Genomic DNA, 27830 nt, shown 5'->3' on the forward strand with positions numbered 1-27830 from the left:
CACAGCCATTTAATGGCATGTCTCCTGGACCAGTAGTGACTCCTGCAGAATACAACAGACACATCATCCTGAAGCAGCAGCTCATCTATCCTGCCCCTCTCAGCTGGACCCAGCTGTCATGGCAAATGTGCTGCCAGGCTCCCTTTTCTTTTTTTGCAGAGCTTTGGTCATGCATGATGGTGCTTTAATATGTATTTTTATTGCAGGTCTTCACTTTCCTCTTCAGATTACCAAGTGAAAAAAAATTACACAAAGGAGAGACACTGGAATACTATTTGAGAAAAGGTCTTTTAAAACCATAATAGCTTTTGTGGTTATGCAGCCATGGAAGCGGCTTGGAAATGTTCTGCCTGCATGGAAGTTGCCAGATCCGAATCTAGCTCAGAGCTGTGGATTCTGCTGCAGTGCCAGGCACATGAAACGGAGACACCGCAACACAGAAAATCACTAGGCCAAAATCTTTTTGGCACCAGGGCCTTCTCTTCTTTCTACAGCAGCTGAGTGTTCTCAACCAAAGACAGCCAAGACAGCTCAGGAAATGGAGGACTATCTCAACCATTCTCCAGTGGTGATAGTTATGTGGGAAGCCAGAATTACACCATGGACCTAAATGCAGGCAAGGGAACCAGCTGGTCATGTACTGGCCTCGGGTAGGTGTACAGTCTATGCAGGATGGTATAAAGAGCTTCCCTTTTATGTGTAGCTCGCTGTTACATAGTGAGATGCAGAGAATGTATCTTTTTCCCCTAGCTGGAAGCTGGAAAATACTTTTGGCTCCACACATGCACCTCACACAAATATGTGTGGCAGTGTATCCGCAGCTGCTGCAAGCAGGACATATAACGTGCACCCCACGAGGTAGGCTCTGCATGCTTCTGTCCCACCACCCAGGGTGCTCGCTACTCCCTGGTGGCACAGTGAGGACCCCACGATCAAGGACCCAGCCAGGAGTTGTTCTGCACCAGTAAGCAAAGGATGTGGCAACAGCTAATTTGGCTCACTCATCATCCTCAGCTCAGAGCTGCCCATGCCAGGAGCTCAAGACAGGCTTTGCATTGTGTGACTATCTCCTGTTTCACCATATAACAGAAGGAAGATTTACACCAGATGGCTTCTACCGTTAGAGTTACTGTCACACAGCAATTTTGCTGCTCAGCTCCATTTGCAGTAACAAAATGTTGTTAGATTGGCCACTTTTCCTGCCCAGTGCATTGGTAGCCTGTAAATCTGCAATGCCTACCTTAACTTCCACGTGTGCCATCAGGACTGCAAAATTGGTTAGGTGATTGCAGGAGCATGTGGTGTGCGTCTTGTTAGTTGTCAGGAGGCGACATCCCTGGGTGGACCAATATCCTGTCATTGTACGCTTTGTATAGCTCCAGAACGAACAGTTTGGATTGAAATTTTCTTCTGACTGCTGCAGGGAAGAAATGAATAAATGCAATAAAAATGATAGGGTTTCAGAGATTTCTAAATGCAGTATTTTTTTTTTTTCAGAGGCACTTTGTAACTCTCACCCTTTAATTTTGGATAAACAATCAGCAGTGGTTTATATGTCAAGTATTACTTGCCAATACCAGAGAAAGTTAGACTGTTGCTGCTCTCTTTGCTAATGCAAACTTAGTTCTTTGTTCTTGATTAATTTCACCCATAGACTAAATCCAGCTCTTCAAAACCAGATTGCTTCATTTGCATTGCAGAGCAGAGAAATTAATTGCTTTAAGCAATCAACTTTTGCAATAACTGTGCTTAGCTAACAGGAGGACTAGCTGTCCTCTTTCACTGTAATTCCACTTTCCTCTAATAGCCCCTGCCACCATGATAAAATAATATTATGGTCTGTTCTAATATATTGGTAGTTTTTAATTACAGAATGACATGTGTCAGCAACTGAGCAATGGGCATCAGCTCAAAGGAGACTCTCTTTACTTTTATTAATGCAATGTAAAAGAGACATTCTCCATAAATAACACAAAGTGCAAAGGAAAAATGTATAATTCAAAATCTAATCAAGGACTGCTGGGGGCTTCACATCGGCCAACTTTTGCATCACTTTGTTTTAGAAATTGAAAAAATAAAGAAGTGCTTTTTGAACTCACTCACCTTGATGTGCTTGACAGTAAACACCACAGGATCAGCTAGGTAAACCTTATTGCTGAACTCTTTGTTTATTGCTGCTGTGATGACAGGAGAGTTGACAATGACGGAGTGATTAGTCGACATTGCTTCTGTTCCCAACTTCATGCTGGCATTCTCCGTGGAGAGATAGGTGCCCAGGTTGTTGTACAGCACAAAAGCCACCCTGATTTCACCTAGAAGAGCAGTAAGAGGTTAGATATAAAGGTCAGTGCACTGTTTGTTGGGTTTTTTTTAAAATGACAAATCTCTTACCAGAACCAACTTTAAAACTTCTCTGAGAAAATGTGAAAGAACCAAGATGCAGCATATGAAAACTCACCGCCTCCTGCCAATCCCGATGAGCACCACGAGATGCAACAAGCCGCCCGTGGATAAGAAGGGCAGAACTGCCTCTCTCAGAACAAACTTTTATAAGCAAACAGATTGGCGGAAGACAGACAGAGAAGGTGGGCTTATTTTTGGTGTCAGTGGGTGTAACCAGCTCCAGAGAAAAGAGGCCAGGTGGCCCATTTCCCACCTGACATAACACTTTATTCTGCAGGCTATGCTTGGGAAACATGTTTCGTTCTGGCCTGTTGCACAGATGCAGTATAAAACTATAATCTGGTCCATTAATAAATTAAGATTACCTCAGAAAAGTGTGGGGACAAATCTGGGAGAAGGAATCCCAAACTTTCCGACACAATTCCAATCTCACATGAAGGGTAAAACAAAATTGCAGAAATTTCATTTAAAAATATATTTCTTTTCTGAATTTGCCAATCAAATATTCCTTCTTCCTCAAGAAAACACCATTAGGGAGCCTGCAGAAAACCCAGGCTACCAGCCAAGTGTTTTTAACCGAAATCATCCAGTTTGCCTTCTGTTTTGCACATTATTCCAAAGGCTATAAATAAGAATTGAATAGGATTAGTTTGCCTTTATATGTATTAGTTGGGGGGAGGTATTTTTTTGTTTCTATAGGAATCACCCCAGCTTCTGAGGAAGGTGAAGCACTGATGACTCCAAAGGTCCCTCCCAACCTAAATCCTTCGACAATAATTTTATTTCTAGCTCTTTGGCAACATCCAGGCAGGTGCCAAGCTGGTGCAAATTGATGGGGCTCTCCTGATTTGACCAGAACTCCAGTGATACCATGCTTACAAATACAGACTTCCAATTCCTTGCTGCCAACACAGTTTCTCTTTCCTTACAAATCTCCAAAGCCCACTAGTGGAGTGAAACTCCTGCCCCACTGGAGTTTTGCTAAGCATCTTGGGTTTTACACTGTCTCTAAAAGAAATATGTCTCTTCAAATCCTACATGCAAAGGTACCAAACCCCATTTTTCCCAATAGCAAAACTTTCTTTCTCAACCACCAGATCAAACTTTTCTCTCAACAGTTGTCAGAAATTTTTGGCAGTTTTAACTCATCTGGTCTGGCTGTAATACTGCCCTATCACTCCATGTTTTGCCTGCAGTGATCAAAGCCTGTACTAGAGTGCTTTCCCCCTGCACACAGGTTAAATTTTAAAGGAACTTAGAAATAGGAGCATTTTAGGCTCATTAGTAGAAAGCCTGGGAGTTTGAAGTTGGTCTATAGCGGGGCTGTAGAGATCAACAAACATGTCTGCTCAAATTCTTGGTCTGGAAATAAAGGGCTTGGCAGCATACAGAACATTCTGTAACACCATCTTTAATTCATGCTATATCAGAAGGTTCATAAGCTTCAGAGAGAAAGGCACTGAAGATTTAGACTCATAACAGTTAATCAACCTTTTCTGCCATGTTGGCTTATTATTAATATTTGCTACTATTGTTTCTTCCCTGTCTCTTTTCAGATATTTGTATAGTGCCCCACTGTGAAGCAGTTTACTCAAACAAGCCTCTTATCCCATCTGAAGCCTCCTACTGCAGACAACAGCAGTTAAAAGCACTTCTCCGGACTCAGCACTGTGCCCCAACGGCTGCATCATTTAAGGATCCGATGCATTTTTACCAGCACGTAATACTTTTGAAGGCTGTGAATCATTTAGCAATATAATACATTCCCAGTCAGCCAACTTAGCTTGCAGTCAAGGGCATGAGCAACTGATGCTACCGTTAATTTAAATATTAACATAGCAATTAACACTATACTTACAACTGGTTAAACACAAAACAATGCCTAATGCATGACTGATTCATGAGGCCGGCATGGCCAGAGGTGTTGGACCTACCGTTTCGACCATTTTGTTTCAGGGTATTTGCTGACAGCTGAATGGCACTCCCATGGCCCATGTTCTGGGGAAACTTCAGATCTTCCAGATTCCCATCTGTGCTTAGTCTCGCAACTTCCAGCTCTGTTTGCAAGAGAGACTGACACTAAGAAAAATCTCTACTGAAATAATCTTCGACACGATACTTCAAAGCTACAAAATGGTGTTCCAGACCATCTGAGAGCAGAGAAATCAACTTACAATGTTTCATGCTATACTCTGTTTGGGCTCCTATTTCTTTTTAAATCTTTGCCCTGAAGAAGTTTTAAATTTAATTAAAAAAAAAAAAGGCAAATAAATTCTACTCTCTGTGGAAAACAAAAGACAACCAGTTCTTGTAAACAAGAACCTCAGGATATTAAGGACAATGGTTAAAATGAAAATCTGAAAATGCTAGTTCTTTGCCACTGGCAATTGGTACTTTCTTTAAATGTTATCAGTGCTCGGGATCTGTATTCATAGAAATAGAAAGAACAGTTGTTCTCATTTTACATATGCACAGTGGGAGTGCTGGTGCTTTCCATCATGCTTGTTTTTTAATTAAAATCAACAATCAGCCAAATAAAGACACAAATTTGTATGAAATGAAACACAATTGCATTACGATGAACAATCTCCCTGTGAAGCGGTGCTCTCATTGCTCTAGCGCAGATTTTGCCCTCAAAGCCAGAAGTAATAAAGGCAGGTTAGGTGCTCATTTTCCATGGGATTTCAAGGGTAGAGAGCTGCCTTATTCCTTTAGGCTCTTTTGGGAAGACTTTTAAGTCCTTCAGACAAAGGGCCAAGACATATGCTCTCCAGTTAATCTAGGGGCCAAGAGTGAAGCCAGGTTTCCCAGCTCCGGCTGCTCTCGGTATTTATGGGATCTGTCCCTTACGGATGTTGTCAGTGTTTTCCCGGACGATGTCTGTCTTCAGCAGGTTATCAGCCAGCACGAAGGCACTGTCCTCCACGGTGTCGAGTAACTTGGTGGCTGCGCGCTGCTGTTCGCTTGCATTCAGGTCCCTCCATGCATTCAGAGCCTGTGGCTGCAGAAGGTTGTTCACCGTCTCCACCATGGCCTGCAAGGGAGAGGGATCGAGTGAGAAAGACCTCTGACGTGCTCAGTCCCATCCTCCACACACATCAGTTTACAGGGGGAGGACAGCATCTCATTTCCCCACCCCTTGGGGCAGCCTGCAATGGAGCTAGGCATCATTTACCCCATCAGATGGGAGAGGGAAGAAATGTTGATTTTATTCTAAATGCAGGCTGGGAATAGCACTTTTCTGCTTCTGTGATCAGCAGCTTGGGGCTTGGAGTAAGAAGGAATTGGGGGGGGGGGCATTGGAAAGAGGGGAGATGAGGAAATTGCTAAGGAAACATGCAGGAAAACAGATTTCAAAACCCATCTCTGAAGCAGGTTGCTGCTACCTGCAGCACCAGAATTCAAGAGTAGGGCTGGGGCGCCCAAGGAAGGTATTTAGTACCTGCAAGGGCTATGCTCCTTAGAGCATTTTCCACCACATAACCTCCGGCAGGCAGTCATGAAGACACAGAGATAGTTGAGTTATGCCACTTCATCCGGAGAAGCAGCAGGTGCCCATAGAGATTTAGTTAAGACACTACATTTCAAATCACTCCATTCGGGAAGGAGTCAGCCCCATGGTAACAACTTCAGTCCCTCCTGCAGTGCACCTTCTGCCCTGGGCTGCCATGCACAAAGAGCTCTCCCATGGAGAACTTCCCACAGGTTAATCTGGATGCGCATCCAGGATCACACAAAACCGTGCTGGCCTCATGATTGCAAAATTACAGCAGTAGGGCCTACCCAACCTGAAGGTTTTGCTCAACCTAAAACCCCCGCTTAGTTACTAACCAGAGCTGACTCAACTACCTTCCAGCTAACGTTTTTTAATGAGACCAGCTGTACCAGTTGGTAGAACTGATTGTGCAGAGGAAAAGAAAAAAAAAAAAAGGTACTTTGATTGTGCTTTCTTCTGCTGGTTAGTGTCTAGCCACCAGGCAGGCCTGCCCCACAAAGAAACACCTCCACTGCCAGCTAATGCTGACTGCAGAAACCAACCTTCCCTTTGAGATGAACTTGCCGTTCTTAATAATTTTCTGTACGCTGAATGCATAGGCATCAAACCCACACCTCTGTTCTGCAAGGCAAAGACAGTGTCATGGGATTTCAACATGTTACAAGCCTAAAGGACGCCCCATGGGCTCACTTTCATGGAAATTCTTCAGTATTTACTCCTGACTGTTTCTAAACCCGCCTGTACAACATGATGTGTGAAAAGAAGATATGGCACGGCCCATTCTCCACCAGAGCCCTCAGGAGGAGTGTTACAAGAGCAACACGTGGCACAGAGAGTGCAGGGCATCCTGACTCACTCACCAGTCATGGTCAGATACAAATGTGCAGTGGGAGAATATTAATCACATCAAATCAGAATTTGACTTTATTGCTATATCCAGGTGACCTTCAAAAAAATTTCAATTACAGCAAGGTTCAAGGAGAAGCAAAGACAGCTAGACCTGCCACTGCTGGTGTTTAAATCCCAGCAAAGACATTTCACTGAGACATCACCATGTGCATCTTCATCCTAAATGTCCTTGAGGTTGGAAGGTTTCTCATACCACCATGGTTCTTATTGGAAGACTGAGCCAAAATCAGGCTCCTCTGACAGTACAAAGCTCCTACTCTCCAACCTCTATTTATTCATGATCAATTAACTCATTTGTTCTTGTGCCAAACCTCTGCTGTACCTTAAACAGATCTTCCCCTCCCTGGCAGCTAGTGCCCTGGTCCCTTGGTTAATAGACAACACTTCTCCTGAGACTCACAGCTTGGTTTCCGAAAGCATGGAGTAACCTGTGCTTCAACCACTGAAGCAAACCGAAATGGCTGAAAATCTTGTCCTTTATTGCTACTGCAAAAATCTTTTTGCTGTCAAGCCTTTACAATCCGGGACTGGAATCCCTTCCTCATTTGCTGTTAAGAGGAACTTATTAACCATAAATCAATTTTTAAACTGATTATTAAACTGATTTTCCTAAATAGTCTAAAAATCGTCTTAACACATTTAATATGTGCACACTGTTTTGGGTTTGTGTGGCAGGGTTTTGGTAGCAGGTGCAAATTTTCCTGTGAGAAGCTGCTAGAGGCTTCCCCAGCTCCAAGTCAGTCCCACCTCTGGCCAAGGCTGAGCCCATCAGCGACAGTGGTAGCACCTCTGGGAGAACAGATTTAAGAAGGGAAACCTGCAGTGGGGGAGGAGATTGGAATGTGAGAGGAACCCCTCTGCAGACCCCGAGGTCAGTGCAGAAGGAGGGGGAGGAGGTGCGCCGGAGGAGGGGATGCCCCTGCAGCCCCTGGTGAGACGGCAGGCTGTGTCCCCCCAGCCCATGGAGGGGAGCGGGGGAGCAGATGCCCACCTGCAGCCCGGGGAGGAGCCCACGCCAGAGCAGGGGGATGCCCCAAAGATGGCCGTGACTCCATGGGAAAGCCTGCACTGGAGCAGCCTGTGCCTGAAGGACTGCAGCCCACGGAAAGGCCCCACGCTGGAGCAGTCCATGAAGGACTGCAGCCTGTGGGAAGGACCCATGCTGGAGAAGTTGGTGGAGAACTGTCTCCCATGGGAGGGACCCCATGGTGGAGCAGGGGAAGAGTGAGGAGTCCTCCCCCTGTGGAAGAAGGAGCAGCAGAGACAAGGTGTGATGGACTGACCCCAACCCCCATTCCCCATCCCCCTGTGCTGCTGGGGCGAGGAGGTGGAGAAAATCGGGACTGGAGTTGAGCCCAGGAAGGAGGGAGGGGTGGAGGAAGGTGTTTTAAGATTTGGTTTTACTTCCCATTTTCCTGTTTTAATTTGATTGGTAGTAAATTAAATTGATTTTGACTTTTCCCCCAGGTTGAGCTTGTCTTTTGCCCGTGACCATAAGTGGTGAGGGATCCCTCCCCATCCTTGTCTCAACCCACGAGCTTTTCTTTATATTTTCTCCTCCCCATCCCACCTGGGGGGAGGAGTGAGTGAGCAGCTTCGTGGTGCTTTGTTGCCAGCTGGGCTTAAACCACGACACACACGAAAAGCTGGTTGACTTTAATAGTCAAGAAGAAATATTAAAATCCATAGCATTTAAGTGGGGTTTTTCTTCAGTGTTTTAAAATCTGGAAGCCTGATCTCTGTAGCTCTTAATAAAATCCTGTAGTTTACTTTGGTAGCTTATCTCTTTACAGGCAAAAAGGAGGTAGTATTCTTTTCCAGTGACCGAAAAGCTTGACTATTTTGCTGTGCAGGTACTACACAACATGGTGTTTTTATGTGAAGATCTTTTATGTACGGAAAGCAGAAAATGAGTATTTTTCTCCCCTTTCAATGTTATCATGCAGACTACAATTTGCCTTACTTCCATTTAGCTCAGCTACTAATAGCATCTTTAAATCTCTGCTAAAACAACATCCTGGATACTTTTATCAATATCTGAACAGTGGAAAGAGTCTTTGCAGAAGATCCAGCTCCTGGCTCTGGATAGAAAGGTAATGCCTATTTGTCAAAACATGAAACAGATGCTGAAATATTTGTGTTACGGTGAAACATCTGCTGCAAAGATTTTTCTCCAGAAAAGTTATTCTATCATCTAATGCATTTTTTTTTCAATGTGTGTGCATGTGTGCATGCAAAGTTTGAGAGAGAACACCAATAAGGCTTAATGTGCTGCTTCCCGCACAATGTGTACTCCCCACCCAATGGATGGGGCGCTGGTAAGCATCCATCCTCTTGAAGTGACTAACCTGAAACCAGCTACTTCACATCACTTTGGATCTGGGGTCCGATGCAAAAGATCCAGAAAGATTTCCAAGGACTTTGGGTCAGGTCCTTAGCATGTGTCTGAACAAAGCTGGTAGACTGTCTTCACTGGCATTACATCTGAGATGAATTTAGTCCATAGCTTTTCCCAGCGGGTCACTCCCCTCACCTGTCTCAGTGCATTAATCAAGTGTTCCCCACGTTATATTTCTGAGTGCAGCACTTCATTATAGCTGAGTGCTGCAGGCTGAAGCCAAGGAGATGAGGTGCTAATGAAATGTTTGCATTTTGGACAGGAGCTGAGGTAGGTGTTTAAACGAAACAAAACAGCTGTTAAAGCAACAGTGTCTCTTGAGAAAGAGATGCCAACTGGGAAAGGTTGGGCAGGGGAGCGGGAAGTGTGGGAGGGCAGGTGCACAGGACAAGGATTGGATTGTGTCTTTGCACTTAAGCCGAGCCATCATGGTTTAGGTGGCTTTGGCACCTACTCCAATGACTTTGTGGTCTGATGAAGCTCCAGCATAGAAGCAGCAGTGCCAGGCTCACAGGAAAGCCTCTCGGTGACCAGCAGAAGGAGGGTTAGCCCTGATGGAGGACCTTTGAAATGAAGAAGGCATGAGATAGGTGTGCTTGAGAGCTGATAGCTTGATAGGTTTTACTTGAGATCCCTGCTGATCCTGATAAAGGTGGGGACTTTCAGAGGGAGCTAGGAAAGTTCTGACCTAGTTTCATCCCACCTTACTTTCAAGAATTTAACATGCAGCCAAGTTGGGAGCCCAGAGTCTCTCTATTTTCTCTTTCCACTGAAAGGAGAAGGAACTACAGCAAGTATTATCCCCATTTAGGTGCCCAAAGTCACATGAGATTAATCCTGTCCCTGAAGAACCCAACACCTATTAAAAGGATGCTTCATGTCTACCTCACTGAAGACCCTGTCCTTGCCTCCCAAGCCAAAGGACTTCCTCTGCCATGGTTTTCTTCTCTTCCCCTGTCTGATCCCTCTTCTAAATGCAGCTCAACTGAGTGAACAATTTCCAAAGCACCCTTGTGAGACTCATGCAAAATAAAAATGTAGGGCTTGGAGCCCAAACATACCTCAACATCACCCACAGCATGGCACCAAACCAATGCCATGGTTGCTGGGGCTTAATGAATAGACAGTACAAGCCCAGGGAGAAAGACAAAAGTAACTCACCTGACATCAAGGGAAAGCTTTCACAAGGCATAGCTTGCTTCTTTGTAGCCTAAGATCAAACGAGGGAAGAATGGCATGGCAGAAGGAAGCCAAGAAGGAAGACTTTCCAACTGCTTTTCTATCCTGAGACATGTAGGTGTAGCTGTATGCTGCCTGTGATGTCAGGGTACCTCTACATGCAAAGCCAAACCCCCTAAATACAAGCCCGTAAAGAGCAACCATCCTGGGTCAGAGAATATTAGACTCAGTGGACCTTTTATGTCTCCAGCATTGGCTACAATTCGACATCGAGAGAAGAGCAAGAACATGCCAAGCATAGAAGACAAATCCCATGATGGTAATCCCTTTCATTATGCGGTTACATAGCACCACAGAGTGTACATTCAATGTAAATAAATGTTAATAAATTGCAGAGGGAGGTTTTTTTTCCCAAATAAGGGCATATGCTCACAGTTTCTTTATTTTGTCCTGAGGTTACAAAACAGAAACAAAACGTAAACCTTCCTTCTCAGACACTTACAAATTGGTATTAAAAGATGTGTTGTCAAAAGGCAACTAATTAGGAGTCTTATAGTAATTATACATTACTAAAAGGCCAATCGTACATATTCCATTGATTTCCTTTGTGACAGCTGCTTCATTCTGTAAAACTGAATTTTGCTTGTTCATTTATTTTTATCTTCTCCCCCTCTAGAAATGTCTGGTGAGAATATCTGGCTATGTGACACAGAGCTTAAACCTAGGAGGGGAGTATATATCCAGTGATACCACTTCCATTTATTTATCTCTCACCATACTAGCATCCAAGGCACTGCTCTTTGACAAAAGCAGATTCTGTAATGTAAAATCTGTCTCTAATTGGAATACTGCTAAGAGATGTTAGATGTACTCATCTCATTGCCAAATCTGGGACCAGACTGCATTGTGCTATGGTGCTTAAGCACAGCAACCCTAACCTTAAAAAAACCAGTATTTTTCCTAGATTTAGGACCTCTCTAAACCTTTATTGTTCATTTTGGCCACTCGCCAAGCAGCTGATGGAAGAACAAAAACCCGAACAAACTTATGACTGGAGAAAATACTGCTTCATGGCAAGTGAATACCTGCAGGCCCTACAGGGAATTTTGGTTGAATCCTTCTGCTGAGTAATTTTCAAATATGCAGTTTGTCCTTCCTTACAAAGGAGTACCTCCTTAAAAGGAGACTGAACACACTGTATACATTATTTTTCATGGAACCTACATCAAGGTCTTACCTCCTATAGCAGCTTTGGGAGAATGAGGACAGTGGTACAGGGCATTAAAGCACCACTTTTGCAATGACGTCTCTAATTAAAATATCTGCATTTTATAACTTTTAAAGCCCTGTCTCATACTGCTAACACTTGCCTTCCTTGATCTCACAGGAATATTTCACACAATGCACTTTCAAAAATTAGGATAGAAGGAGCTACAGCAACAAGACAGCGCTTTGCATCAGTAGACTAAAATCACGGCTGGTGCATGAAACAAGCAGTGCTTGTACAGCTATCCCTGTACCAAGGGCGTTTGCTGGCACAGCCTCATCAAAAAGGGTTTGCTCACCCTTTCTGAGAACAGCAGCGCTAAGACTGTACAGTGCAATCACACAGACACAGCCTCAGGCTGTGCTTATGGTCTGAGGTTCTGGTCCTGCCTGAGGTTTCCAGGTACTGCTCCAAAACAAGTGCATCATCATCTTTATTCGAAGCATGCAGAAACATTACCAGCCCACTTTTTAATAGCAGCTTGAGGTTTTACAGCAAATCAGCAGAGAAAAAAAGCACGAAAACCCTTTCAAGTCCACAGTGCACACTGAAAATGAAAACCTGTTAGAGAACAGGTGCACTGAAATGTGGATATGGTTCAATGGTCACAATGTTATGCTCTTTTTGGCTTTTTTCTACTGGAAAGTGGTGGTACTTTACAAAAGCTTACCTGCTTCCTTGCTCAAGAACAGCTGGTTTTGCTTCTATGTTCATATGAAACACCCAGTGCTAAAACAAAACCTTTTCTTAAGCTATCAGTATTTGCAAGCCTCCAAACTAACTGAGTTAAAGGCACAATCAATGTCATTGATGGCAAGTTCTGCTGGAAGTTGTGCGATTCTTGCCTCTGGCCAGAAAAAGCACCAGTACAAGAGAAATCCCATTAACTCTGAATGTAACTGGTGCAGCCAGAATGGGCCCTTTGGAGAAGAGGAGCAGCATGAAAGCATGGATCTGGGCATGCAAGGAGCTGCTTCTGGCAAGGTTATTGCATTGAAAAGGATCAGCTCAGGAAATGATGTGTCTTTTTAGAGTGGCAAGTGGACAGCACCCTGATACCACTACACAGGGGTCACCAATCAAACTGGAACAGTCATCCACTCCGTGGGACTTCAGGTCAAAAATAGATGCACATGTCATTTCTTTAGCTTCCTAAACATGGAAAATGTCATTTTGGCTAAATGATGGCACTAAATCCTACTTCTTAGCTGAGAAGTGCCTTCACATCTGTCTGACAAGGCTCTTTACCCTTGCATGGTTTTTTGCCTTGTAATTTATTCTTTTAATTCCAAATTAAAATTTGTCTCTGGTCAAAGCATAAGTAAACACACTGGAGACAATTTCTTACAGGGAAGCCCAGCCGCTGTCTAAGGCTTTTTACGAGGCAATAAGGTCATCAGAAACCAATTATAATATTCAATGAAATGGACAAACACATTTAGACTGAAACTAGCTGAACCACAATGAGTGCTTAAAAATAAATAAATAAATAAATCATTAGAATATCTACTGCTAATCTCCACTTCTGCCTTCAAAACTAAGCCAGAAGCACTAGCCTACATCTAGTACCAGAACGGTGATTGGCAACTGATGGTATCAATTTTGGTGAACGGAGCCAAAATCTACTACTTATGGTAAAGGCAAGAGATCTTCCCCAGACCCTGCAGAGGAATTTCTAAAATTGGTCTACAGATTGAGAGCAAAGGCTCTCAAGAAAGAGCATGCAACCTTCTCTCTTCAACTCTACAGCAACTGCTTATGCTGTGGCTACAGGAACTGTACTGACTCAGAAATGGCCTGAATTTCAGCAGCGCTGAGAACTCACTGTAGTGACAAGAAAGGCACTGACCTTTATTAAAATTAGGCCATCTACAAAATGCTTAACTATGGAATTAATGGTCTTGCACTAGGCATGCAAGGTTTGCAATCTTGGCCTTGAACTACCAATAATGTCCTAATGGAAGCACACAAAAAAACCAGGAGATGTGAGAAACAGAACAAGGTTACAAATTACAGGTTATGGTTTTGGTTTGCTTCGTATATGAGGAAGAATATTTTAAGGTCAGAAGGCATCTGTAGGACTGAAATAAAAGGAATTGATTGGGAAGAAGGAAATAACACATGATCTATTTCATCTAATGAGATCTTCCCTGCAGAATAAGCTGAGAACTGCATTTATGAATCATCTGTATTTGCTGCCTTACTGTTCGGGATTTGAGACTATACAAGCAACCACTGGAGTAATTACACTGGGGAACTGAGCAAAGCTGTAGCAAGACAGGAAAATGGCTTGCAAACAAGAAATGCCTCTTTGACAGAATATCCATAGCCTTCAAGGGAACTCGTAGGGACTCCACGAGACTCATCCTTTTCTCCAACGGTCCAATTCAAAGGGACATTTCCCACTGACCTCTACGGCAATTTATACTGAGACTCTTTAGCAGTGCCACTAGATTCCAGGACTGACTCAGCCTAAAGCAAAGAGTAAGCATATAGCAACCCAGAAAATGCTAGATTTTTTTCTCAGTTTTGCTATGTTACATGTGGGCACAGAACCATAGGTGTAGCTCAGTTGTAGCTAGAGGAATAAGCAGTCACCTTCCTTTTTAATATTTATGCGAAGAATTTCAGAGTCCAGTGACAAACCCAGGGCTGCTGCTTTGATCCTCCTCTCCCCTAACAACAGGCTCACCATGGCAGGGACATGCAGGGTGGGGATTTCTAGTTTCGCTCTTGCTGACACAAATCAAGTGCAGGTTTCTCAAGCTGTGAAGTATATTAAGTTCACAGAGTTTTAACAAAGGGCTACCAAACTGCAGAACCCTGCTGTGAGTCACACTTCTTTCAGATGTCCTTTTAATTATACTAAATGAAAGTTTGGGGGACTTTGATGCTGACGGGCAAACATCTCGATCTCTTGAAAAAGCTGCTAAAAGTACTCCCTGTAGCTATAGTTAATATACGACATTGTATGCACACTGCTAGCCAATTTATTCCAGCCACTTTAACAACGATACCTCGCCTGACAGGCCGCGCAGAATAGCATCAGGAGTCGAGCAATGCACAAATCATTAGAGGACTCTGAAAGTTGTTTGACACACACTGCAGAGCTCTTTGTCATACAGCCAATTAAGTGACCAAACAAGGAACTTGAAAAACCTCATTAATTTGCCCCTTTCTATATAAATGGAGGTTAGAGTCTTTCTTGTCACAGGCACAACAAGAACACAAGTAAACGCAGCATAATTCAATTTATGCTCCCTCTCAGAGCTACAAGTTTCTTTCGTTTAGTCTTCACGGAAGTTGGGACCAGCCATGCAAGCAAGAGAGAAGTGGGACAAACCAAATTAATCCACTTTAAGTAGTACTGGCTAAGTCCCAGATGCACCTTCTATCTGCTGAGAGCTACTAGGTTAGCAAAGAAAAAAAAGTATCTTCTACTCAGCTCTAAACTTAATGCCTTTCAGTTTTTTGCTTAGTACAGCAATTCAAACAGCCCATGTTACAAGTGTGAAGTGTTCAGAAAACTTCCAGGAGAACCAGAAGGACAACTCTGACTGCAACCACCCACCACTGTCTGCTACCCGCAACCTGCCAGCAGCTCAGCACCGGCTTCTTCCGTGGCTCCAATGACACCTGCATCCAGAAGCTCTTGCGATCTTCACGGAATGGGTGGCACCTCTATAACTTTCACCATTTGCTGTACAGACAAGCCCAGAATTACAAAACAGGGCAAGATGATTTGCTAGACAGCCTGGAGGATGGCAGGGACCAGAGCAGCAAACACCATTAGACCAGGAAAATGCTGCAAAAGAAATGCTCTGCTGCCTCCTTCCACCCTTCCCACAAAGCTGCCACCCAGGCTGTCTATTGTATTGACCAGCCTCCAGCTTTGAAGCCATCGAAACTGGCTTTAAAAAATAAAAAAAAAGAATGGGAACCCTGTGAAGTTTTTGTCTTCCAAGATCTGCATCCCAAATGCAGCATGCAATTTCACATGGGAAGAGGCCACTGGCTGGCACCACAGGGAAAGTCATTGGCCTCATGATGCCCCAGAACTCCAGCCCACAAATTCAAGTGAAGCAAGGAGTTGAGCTCAGATTCTGCAATCAGGTTCACGTATGTGATAAAAAGACTCTACACGTCTGGACATGGCATGAACCTTTATTAAAGCTTGTGTTTCCAGCTACTAAATCTTACAGCAGAATTCTCTAATTTTTTTCCCCATGTTTAAGTTTTCCATGTTAATATGGCCTCACTTATTGCAGTATCTGAGTACTTAGCCTTTTTTTTTCTTTACTACCCTACCTCCATTCCCAGAGGCCAGGAGAATTGTACCCATGGCATTTTAAGTTGGGGAGCTAAGAAACAGTAAGCACATGCGACTTGCTGAAGGGCATGGAAGAAATCTGTGACACCAAACCCTGTTTCACAGCCCCCAAAAGACAAACGTTTCATGTTTTCTACAACTCTAGTTTAAGGAGAAACGCCTTTGGAAAATGAACAAATACCAATTCTGAAAAAATTACAGAAAATTCATACTGGCTTACATCACACACCAGTCACCAAACGAAGCTATGCTAATCAAATGCATCACCCATTGTGACTCATTCTCCCACACGATGACTTTTCCATCCCTTTCCTAAAATAGAGTGCGAGAACAGTGCGCTGCAGAAAGATGGGCATAAGAGATGTAGATCTCTGCTCTCAAAAAAGCCATGCATCGGGTCCAAGCTCTCCTTAGCCTTGGAAAGGAGCACCTTTCCGATGCCACTCACTCTGTCCATCCTGAATATCCACCTTGGTCAGCTTAACAGAAGATGATTCTTAGTATTATCACGAACTAAAGCCAATGCGGCAGTTTCTTAAATATCACCGTGACTGAAAAATCTCCCAGCAATTGTCCGGTCATTATATTAATATGTATTTATCACAGCACCTGTTGGGTTGGTTCTTGTTGGGTTTTTGAGACAAGAAAGATCATTTACCACACTTGCAACTAAAGGAGAAGTATTTGTAACTTCTATCTCCAGTAAATAAAATCTTGGAGCTTTTAACTCAACAAATATTGTGACACTGCACAAATTAAATCAATATTTGTTTTAATTACAAAGTTACCCAGAGAGATGAGATGATAATCTGGTACAGCATTCCCAGTCTCATTTTACCTATTTATTTATATTCATTTATTTGGGGCTCAAGAGGATGTTACACCCCAATCGCTACAGGGACTCTGTCATGACTACTTAAATTTGTCAGCTCAAAGAAAACAGTAAGACTGATTTTAGCAATTATTATCTTCTCAAGTCACCCTCCTCCTCCCCAAAATCCACCTTTTCTCAATTGCACTTTTGATACTTACAATTGCTGGACTCTCACATAAACTTTGTACCACACTTTCCCTTGACTAGGGAGCACAGGACTGAAGGTACACTTCCAGCCCTGTGAGCCGAATTCAGCCATGGATGCCTTTCACAATAATGGGATCAGCACAAGGAGATCATGTCAGCAAGGTTGAAAACTCTATTTCTCTGCCATCAGTGGCATATTTCCCAGTGACTTCCCATCTCCCATTGACTTCACAAAGTCCAGGATTTCAGCTTTTAAGATTTGTTGAAAAATCTCTGCTAAATTGCCTTAGCCAACCCAGACACTTCACTGCTTGCTAAAGGATAAGTGGCCTGTAACAGGAATATTTGCAGTCACATTTAATTGCTATTATAGACAAACTCTCCCTCACAAGATTTTTTTATGACTTCAGCTACATGATTTTCCAAATGGAAACATACTGTATGAAAATATGTCCAGATACATTACTTTACTTCCATATAATACAAAGCAGAGCTGGAAAGGTTCAATTAGGTCACCTAATTCATTCTTCAAGCCCTCCATTACAGGACTGTCCTCTTCAATATATTTACCAGCTTTGTCCATATTTATACTAAACAGCTCAGGCAATGAGCTTTCATCAGTTTTTGTCTACTAAAGAGGTAGGCACATGATTAATGTTTTAACACAGAAGGAGCCTTTCCAAGTGAAAGGGAAGAAGTCCTTGAAATTAATGGTAAGCTGAAGTTTGTGCAGAATATTCAGGCTTTATTCTATCAATGCCAAGCTTTCTGCAGAGTATATTAAACTCACTATTCACTACTGATTGAAAGAGGACAAAAAGACCAGGAGCATACATCAACTCTGTATAGTATGCCCATGCAACTAGTGGAAAGGACAACTATGGGTCAGGTAGCACCCAAGGTCCCCAACAGGATTGTGTGGTCCATGGTCAAACCAGTCCCATCATGTTTCCAGTGGTACCAGTAGACAAGACAGCACCTTGGGAGCGAGTGTTGCACTGTAAACTTTCCTTCAAATGCTAGTTACTTTCTCTGGGAACTTAGAAGAAGTCACTCCAGACAAGGGTTGTGTAACTCTGTAACTCATCTTTATCCATTAATGTATATGGAAGGGAAAAGGTGACTTTCATGGCCATATCCAAAGGGAAGACAGACAACCTACCAGCACAGAGGGGTACTGTTTTATTTTAACGTCCTAGAAATCTCAGCCATCTAATCCCACACACTAAATGAAATATGTGCTCACAAAATAAAGTCAATACCAACTGTAGGAAGTTGAATTTTGCAGGAAAATTCAGGTATAGACAGCCCCCTCTGGAAACATGGGGTTCATTTTTACATCTCTGCACGTTATAGATACACATATAAATAATGATCAACCACCCATAAGTACAACATAAATGTTCATAAGAACAAGACAGAAATTAGAAGGTAAACTGTTCACATTTCTTAAAGCAGCATTAACTTACCCACAGTATACAAACAGGTTTATATAAAAGTCACTGGAGCAAATGCTATAGGGCAAGGTGACAGGATAAATAACACAACCTGAGGCCCCACTCTTGATAAGCCTACAAGCAGGTCTTTCTAAAACAACGGGGCTTAACTTTGTTCAGATAAAACACAATGTAAGCCTAGAAAAGTCAGGCCACAGCTGGGTGAACTTTATGGGACGTTATGTTCCTAATACTATATTTAGTTTGCAGCACTCTCCTCCTTCCTACATGCCTCTGCGAGGACACTCTGCATTTCATTATGATCCTACCTCCTCCCTCATGCTGAGTGTTGCCATTTCGAATTGTTTCTAAATTTGCAAGTGTAAGAGGGGAAGAAAGAAAACTAAGGAAATGCAGGCAGCAATTATATGAGTGACATGCCGTAAGCGAAACCCAGCTGGTCTGGAGACACCTCCGTGAGCAGGAGTTTTGCATTCTTCGCTTGCATGCATCCATACTGTCCTGCTTATTCCAATGGCTGAATGAGTCTTGTCAGATTCCTTCTGCGTTTTTTCCCACTTTCTGGTTCAGAGATTTTGCCCCAAATTTTTGTTGTCTGAGAGCAACTAGGCTGGGGGGGGGGGGGGGGGAAGAATGAAATTATTATCCTGTAACCTTAACCTTAGAACTTGCTGCCACAAAGATGGTAATAATCAGATTATTCACAGAGACAAGACCCACTTCACAGTCATTCAGTCAAACAACTGGACACGTGTATTAAAAACACAAGAAATACCTGGACATAGGCCCTGCAAGAGCGCTCCCTTTTCTGAAGCTGAGTCCATAAAGACAGCAGATTAAAGACGGAATAGAAAAAACAAGTTAGTGACAGAACAAGGGGAAAAAAAATTGAAGAAAATGCCTATGAAAAAACCCTCATTTCTCTCTTAAACAGCTCCTGAAAACCAATCAAACCAAAGGAAGCATGTGAGTTAGGCAGCAGTGGAAGGCTGAAGGACTGGCTCCAGAAATACAGGTTAGTCCTTTTTCAGTGAAGTAAAGCACAGACCGGCAACTTTGCAAGAGCAGCTGTTAGATGGTAGAAGATACTGAAGTCAAGTAGAAATGCTCAAGAGATGATGTTTTCCTTACAACTTGGAGATCACACAAGATACTTCCATGTCAAACAAGGCTGGAAAGGATGGGGCTGATGGCTATTTACATAAAAGGAGCATGGGCTCTGCAGTCAGACAGCACTGACGGCACAGTGAGGTATAACCAAGCTTTGGATGAGCAGGACCAAGTCCAGGGAGCAAGATGTATGCAGGACTGTATCCTGATACAGGATGGACCTGTATGGACCCATCCTGATACACCTGCTCAGGTCTCTGGCTCAGGTCCACTGCTTTAGGCCAGCTCAGGCACATGTCAAATGTGATAACACATTGCACTGAAGGAGAGAGCATTGCCCAGGGCTCTTGATAGCATAAAGGGCCACAGAAAAGGATGTAAGCATGAAACAGGAATCCGATGTCGTATTTCCAGTTGAGGCCATTCCCTCCCCTTTGGATTAAACTGCTTCTCCAAGAATGCATTTTCCAGTCCTTTCATATGGAGTTGTGCTTTCCTTTGTAATTCCTGGGCCTAAATGCTTTATATGCTGAATAGCTTTTCCACAAAGAATCCCACCTTTTCCACAGGAGCCACATTTAGGACTGTACTTTGATATGCATGCCTGATAACTTCACTTCAGTGTGTCACGAAATGCAAACTGGCACTTATTTACCTCCCTTGGACTTTGCAGGCAGCCTGCCACAGTGAGCTAGAATTAGTGAGCTCTGCATTGGTGCAAATAAACCTCGCAAAATCAGGCTGCTCAGAGCCATTGGCTTGGCTGGGTTTGTTTTTGCTGATGTGCCTAGGTTCGAAATTACACATCAATAGAGATTCGGGGTAACTTGTGCTCTCAACTCACAGCAGTGCAATCCCATTAGTACAGCTGAGAGCCAAATTTGTCCCCAGGAGTTTTGAGGCTCTGAAATAAAGAAAATACACCCAGGTATCACGCAACTCCTAATTTCAATTTCTAATTCATCAATTTGTAACAGTAGAAATCTTCCTCTGGGTAAACTTGGCCAGTACGAAGACTTTACAGAAACAAATGGAGATCAAAGAAAGCCCTGCTGAAAATTACAGAGCTATCCACTCAGGGGTCTTACCAGTCTGCAATAGAACAATTATTACCTTAATTAAGCCTGATCCAGTGGAAAGCATAAAGCTTTTAGTGACAGGAAAGTGGCTCCTGAAAGATGATGGCTTTTAAAAATTCTGATTATGCCAGTTTATTTCAATTCATTGTACATCAGCTTGTAAAAAACGACCAGTACAAAACAGCACAGGTGATTACTTTCAGATCCCCAGCACATTTCCTTTAATGATTAAAAGAATATTTAATGGCTAGTGCTTACTTTATTTCTTCTTTCTGACTAAACAGCACTAAACAAAACTCTTTGCAAATGACTTTTTTCCTTTTTTTTCCTGCAATACTCTTGATCAGTGAAGGGGAAAATGGAGCAGTAACTCTGCTGCTTTTTGTTTGCCCAATACTACTTCCAAGTTGAATTCATGCATTCTTAAATGAACACAGAGCAGTTGCTCTTCTAAAGAATTAAGTGGGGAATGAGAGCAAGTAAATTACCGAGCCTGTCATTTGGATCACTGACTCGCATCGCTGTTTTGCAGGACTCCACGCGGTCCAGAATTTTAATGCGAGGTGCAATTGATTTGTATGAGCTGCTTGTGCAAAGCTGATGGCAGGGGGGGAAACCTGCAAGGGGGACCCCAGAAGCAACAGCCGAGCCGAGGAGCTCTGCCTTGCCCAGTCTTCCTCTCTTCTTGGTCACTCACACCTGCACCCATGATACAACCCTGTTTCATGTAACGAAACAAATATTGGAAGGTGGGATATAAAAAGATGAAAAATATGTGCTTGCAAAGCTGAAGTGAGAAAATGTTGGGGTGGCTAGGGCATATTCTGAAGAGCAAGCAGACTACACCATGAAACCTGTTAGTAGGTGACATTAATTGCTGGTTTTACCTGATATTGTCAGACGTCACCATCATTTCAAACAAAGAACCATGGTATGATTATAACAAATAATGTTATGCTGATGTAACAGTTAATACAATTATTACCTACATTGTTATAAAACAGCTGGAAGCAGTACTAATTAAAAGCATCAGGATAACCCAATTCACAGCACATGCAAAGCACATGAGATGCAGGACTTCAGTTCCCATGCGGCTGTACTCCTAAACAATCCAGAAGCCCTTTGCATTTAAAACAGCGTAAGTCTACAATAATATCTTACAAGAAAAAAGAGAGTGTTACTTCTCTGAAAACTATTTCTCTTCAGAAGACACACAAGAAATTTCAGGCTCAGCTGGGATCATTTATTCCCTGTACAACCTTAGGACCAAGTTCTGTTGTCACTTACATGGATGCCAGGGCTGTCAGAGCCAGCTACACAGTGGAGAACAAAATTCTGTGTCTTATTTTAACTGGGTGGCCAATATAACCACGTGCTCATAGACACAGGGTTCAGCTGCTCTTTGTTCTGACGACCAGGCCCGCACAATTCACCATCTGAATCCTGTATAGGTCCTATCCCACCGGTTTACATGAGATTCAGTGATGAAGAGGGCCTTGGACCAAGGCAACCCTCAACTTTAAATGTATTCTTACAGACTTCACAGCCTGTATTTCCTCCCACAACTGGCAACTTCTAGCACCTTTAGTATGTAGCAATTCCACTTAATTCTGGAAATGACAAAAGGACTAATAATTCTTCTCAAACAGCGGGCACAGAAACCACACTGTCATCATGCAGTAAGGTGCTTCTGGGCTAAGTCATGGGTCATCACTAAAAAGGCCCTCTAATACTAAACCATCCTGAAGACATTAAGTATAAATATGATGGTATCTTATGTGCCTTTGGTAAATGTATCTCCAGTGTAAATAAATGTTTCTGTCTGCTTTTATTTGTTTATATTCATGCAAAAAAGTGTTCATTTGACCTCCATATCAGCATCTTGTAATGTTACAAGATGAAAAAAAAAAAAAGCCAGACTCTCTCTGTCTCTTGGGGCTTTAAATATCCAGATTTTCTGGATCATATTACATGGCATTTCACAGACAGATTCAGCACTGGAAATACTGGACAAAATTCTGGTCTCATTCACACTGGCACAAGTCTAAAATAATTGCCGTGGCATCGTTTGAGTTATTCTCATACTGAGCTATGAGAGCTGAGACCACAATGCAGTACCTGGAGTTCATATATCTGCACATCTAAGGGTATACATTTCCCAGCACCAATAGTACACTTGGCATTTACAACTGTTTCGTTTCTCAGCAGAATAAAATACACTGTAAACGAAAAACTGCCAGGCACTCTTGTCTACTATGAAAGAATCACTGCCCTAAAATGGCAGTTGTTCAGAAAGACATTTATAATAGCTCTGCAGGGAGAGCCAAACCCTCCTTCAGCCTTCTGTCCCTTCCCAAGCCCCTTTGTTTTTACCTTATTTAAGCTGCGTGCAGCACTGTCCTTCCCACCCGGAGTCAGGTTTCGGAGCTGCACATCAAGCAAGTTCACCAGCTGGACCATGGCGGACACAGAGTACGCGATGTCACCAGCGTACAAGTGGTTTTTTGTGTGCTCCGCAAGCTCCCGGGCAATGTTGGCAGCCATCTCCCCTGACTTCATCTGCAATGAAGAAAGCAGAGGAAAAGGTTGTCCCTGGCCGTTAGTATGATGTTACTCCAGTCCCTTCCAGCCCCACACTGTTAAGTGAGTCAACACCCCACAAGAAGAAGAAGACAAGAGGAGAAGAAAAGAAGAGAGGAAGAGAAGAAGTTCCCAAGAAGGAAACTACAGCAAGGGTCTTCATGGTTTGATAATGTACAGTGTTTGAGTGTGGTTTAAATGCAAGTGGTTTTTCCAGCTGTGGTCACCATGCTGGCTTCAACACAACTTCTGATCTTCTCACAGGGCACTGCTGGAATTGAGGGGCAGCTGCTTCTTTGCACTGCAGCAGATGCAACCAAAGATGGCATTGCTTTCCACCGGATGCCCATGCTAGGGAGGGCTTCAGTTAGCTTGTCCCATTGCATTATCAATGCCACTTGAAAAAAAACAAACCATGTAAATAGTCTCTCCTGTCAAGAAAGAGCAGTTTCTGATTCCAGAAGACTATTTGATAGTGAAGAGATTATTTCTGTTGCAAGTCCTGAGCAAAAAAGTTCCTTGTAAAAGGAACAAAAATAGATCACATAACCCAGATCAACAAAGGAAAAAAGTTCACAATTCCCTTCATGTGGATTTAATAATCAGGTGCTAATTTACCACTCGGCATTTGCATGCAGGAGACATGCTCCTTACCACACTAGCCACTACATCGGTAATGAGGCTAGTCATTCTCAGCACATAAAATCATACTAATTCAGGAGCAAAAGGCTTAAGGCTTCAAGCAGAGGCCCACTGGAAGGGAAAACCAAGTAGGCTGTTTGGCTGAATCTTCTATTAAAAGACCTTTATTGTCTAGTTGAGTCACAAAACTCATGGATCACCTGCAGCAAAATTCACAAAATTTGGGAAACTCTCTCTTCCCCCTGTGGCTTTTCCCGCTTTCTTGCTGTGTTTTGCTCTCCCTATCTGGTGCCCCTTTCCTCTTCTATGCCCTGGGGACAGGGCAGCTGGTCCCATCTCTTTTCTATGAGCAGTCCACTATGAAAATAGTATTGCAGGTGGCTGGTCTTTTTTTTGTTACGTACAACGCTCATTCAGAATGCATATCTATGGGGAATATGCCAGGGACTGGGAGAAATTAGACAGGATGACATTTAAATGAAGCTCCCACTTCTCTGTCTGGCTCAATGACCAACTCTTCTGGGTTCTTCATATGAAATTTCCAATTGTCTTATCTTCCAACAGTTAGAAATCAGATATTTCTCTTGTTCCCTCAATTTCTGGTGCTTATTATACAAGCAAGATTCTAGGCAAAGATTGCAGGCTGAGCTTCTACCTCTCTGTAAATCAATTAGCTGAGTTATAAATGAATAACTTACTTCCATCAATTTGACAGCAACAGCCCATCTGATTTAATGAAATCTAACTGAAGATGTTCATATGCTCATCTTCAGAGAATTAAAGCATATGATGATATAGATAAGATAAATAAAGGAGATAATGTGTTGTTCTTCCCATTAGAGCAATGGTAACATATATTCAAAAACTGAATTATTTCTTCCTTGTTACACACAAGGCTGATGCCATAGAAACCAGATCCTATTCTTACAGCTGCCTGCTCTCCTAAGCAGCTGAAGAAAGCCACGCATCAGCATAGAGACTGAATTTTGACCTCTTCTGTTGGCACCCAAATCTTTAAAAGAATGACTGCATCAAATCCCTTTACATAAAGAAATCAATTTCAACATTTCCCTGCAGTTCATTGCTGGAGCTTAGCATGTATCACAACACATGGCGTTTCTGTAAGCCTTGCAGAAAACTGCAGGAATGCAAGTTTTTTACAGATACATTAGAAAAAAAACCCTGCTACCCAATATTTGATGCGTACATTTTCTCTTGGACCACATACCTATGCAAACTGGCATACTCAGAGCAAATTGCTCAGCTGCTACAAAGGCAAACCCAAGAGTTTTCTTTCCCTGTAATAAGCCTCTTGTTGCATTCAATGGTGGGCTGCCGTTGTCCCCACCTGTCTGCAAAAGTGGTGTGGGCTGGTCACTAATAAACCCTTTTCATTTTATGTTGGACTGATCCTAAAAACTGCAAATCTGAAGAATTCTAGTGTGATCAAATAAACACCCCAAAATAGGCAACAACAGAAGAAATGCCTGAGAAAAGGCACATTAAAGCTCAAAATCTGTGAACTCCTGGGACACAGGAATATTCACCCAAACTCATTTCACGCACCCAGGTTTCCTGAAAACACAGAGACGTGACATTCCCTTGGGACAACGTGTCTGGTTGACAGGTGATGAAGCTATTTCCTAGCACTGACATTCATTTCCAAACCTATTCATTTTCACCCAGAAAATGCAGCTACAAGTCACTACAACAGTGCTGAGACACTCTTTCCATCCTGCCTGTATGCATAACGTGAGGGGTATCCAAAATGATGGCCGTATGATGTTAATGCTGATTTCCCCATTCTTTTGAGCATTTTCAACTGAAATTGAAGTGTCTCCTATACAGTCCCGTCAAACCCAATTTCTGTTATCAGTCCCAAATGCTGGCTGAATATTCCAGGCCTAAGATATATGTCTGATCTCTTATAACAACAGGACTGACCCTTTTTCGGTTAATTCTACATAATGCTCAGCAAAGCTCACTGCTGCCCAAGAGGATGCATTACTAAATTCCCTTCTATAAAGCACTTCTCCACATCTTCCTCTTCATTACTGCTGCATGGAAGACAAGCTCTTCATGAGGTATTTCTTCCAAAACATGTAATACTCTTTAACCCAAACACTGACATAGTCACATAGGAACACAGGAACAATCCTTGGAGGTTCTTCAAGGGTCAGGCTGTCACTGAGAGGCAAGTAAAAAGTAGGGAAAACATGTGCAAGTAACTGAGCTTTCTACAGGGAGGCTCAAGAACAATAAAGGGAATTAAAAATAACACATCTCTCTGATTTGAGATTAATCTTTTTCTAATTTTCTATCTTGATTATGAAAAAACTAAATTTAAAAAACAAAAAGGATTCTGAGATAAAAGAACACATTCTGTTCAAACCAAATTGGGTTTCCAGTTGTTTTGGGTGATTTTTTTTTTTTGCATTTTACAAATTGATTAAATCTAGTCTTGGAATGCTAATTTGAAGGAGAGAAAAAAATGTTTCCTGCCAAAAATGCCAACACACAAAACATGGTTTTCTAGCTCTGTCAAAAAAATTGCTCCCCTTTTCCATTTGAGCATACTGGCCAGATTCAGGACAGATTTACAAATGAGCATTGGCATACCTCAAATCATGCTGTGCAACACTTGCTAATATTTTCCAAGTTTGTACCACTATCTTGCGTCTTCTTATGACTGAAAGGACCGTGAATTAATCATTGTTGGAGAGGGCATATATTCCTGCCTGTTTCATATATGCCAAGGAACAGAAGCAGGGAGCTTTGTCTGGAAAGACTAACAATGACCCTCCTGCAGCATTGCTCACTGTTTCAGCCCTACCTTTCTCAGAGGGAACCAACTGCAGAAGAGGACAGTAGAATAAAAATGAGAGAAATTGCAGGAAAGAAGTATTTAGGGAAGAAAATTCAGAAGAAATAAGAAAGATGCTGGGAAGGGAGTGAATGTGCTGAAACACCAGCAGTCATAAAGGCAAAAATATTTTCCTGCAGCCTGAGGCTGACTGATATAAAGAAGAAAAAGATGGTATGAAAGATTGAACCAGGATTTTTAAAAACAGTGACATACAGATGGACCAGTCAGCTGGAAAGGCCATGTAGTTGATGCTATTTTCTGGAGGGACAAACATATGACAGGTTTCATTGGGCACCATCAGCTGCCAGCAGTCACATAGCAAGGCTGAAACAGGGGCTGTGAGCTAACTTCTGACACTGCAAAGCCTTCATGGCCATTTTCTTTCCCTGGCAGAGGTTTCATTATACATGCGTGCACTCATAGAAAAGAGTCAGAGCGTATCTACCATCCTCTTTTTTTCTGGAAGACAAACAACCCACTCCATTCAACTTCGCTTTTTTCTTTTATCGGATGATACCTAAGGATATAATTAACTAGTTATAAACACTGGTTATCCAACAGAGAGTTGGATCGCTGCTCTCCATACAGTACAGCAGAGCTGGAGAACACTGAAAAAGCAGTTTTGAAACTATGGTATTCAAACAACATACACTGCATTTAATGTCCCTTTAATAATCCGCCAACCGTAGCACCTGCTCCATCCAGTACATGATGGAACTTTGAAAACAGACTGTCAAAAGCAACCTGGATGGAGGATTTCGGTGTCATCAGGACTCGGGCCTGGACATGACGATGTGGTGATGTCCTCCACAAAAACCCACTCCCTCTGCCAGACATACCCAAGCAGATCTACAAGACCTGATGAAAGTATTTTGAATACTAAGGTTTATCTGCTTTTTGTGACTATATCACTTAGGTTGTTCAAGAGGACAATATGAACATGGGTGGCATGTGCTTTAGATTTACAGTTTGAGGCTTTTCATGCACTCATGAACAACACAACGCTTTCTATTCTGCTACAAAAAAGGCCTCCTCTCTTTCAGAGGCTTGAAGCTGAGTGTAGCGGTGCCGCTCCTCCCAGAAAGCACCCACA

At 42.7% G+C, this 27830-nt stretch overlaps 1 protein-coding gene across 1 annotated transcript in view; it reads right to left on the reverse strand.

Annotated features, from left to right (window-relative positions):
• The window catches only part of LPHN3 (latrophilin 3), a 273474-nt gene that overhangs the window by 65695 nt on the left and 179949 nt on the right, over positions 1-27830 (reverse strand). The window contains exons 9-14 of the mRNA XM_010561460.1: positions 23023-23208; positions 19236-19274; positions 5254-5437; positions 4338-4460; positions 2104-2312; positions 1241-1417 (exon numbers count right to left, since the gene is read on the reverse strand). Coding sequence (XP_010559762.1) covers positions 1241-1417; positions 2104-2312; positions 4338-4460; positions 5254-5437; positions 19236-19274; positions 23023-23208 — 918 coding nt within the window. The remainder of the gene's footprint in view (positions 1-1240; positions 1418-2103; positions 2313-4337; positions 4461-5253; positions 5438-19235; positions 19275-23022; positions 23209-27830) is intronic.

This window comes from Haliaeetus leucocephalus, unplaced genomic scaffold (genome assembly GCF_000737465.1).
Source record: "Haliaeetus leucocephalus isolate CR32 unplaced genomic scaffold, Haliaeetus_leucocephalus-4.0 Scaffold145, whole genome shotgun sequence".
NCBI lineage: Eukaryota > Metazoa > Chordata > Aves > Accipitriformes > Accipitridae > Haliaeetus > Haliaeetus leucocephalus.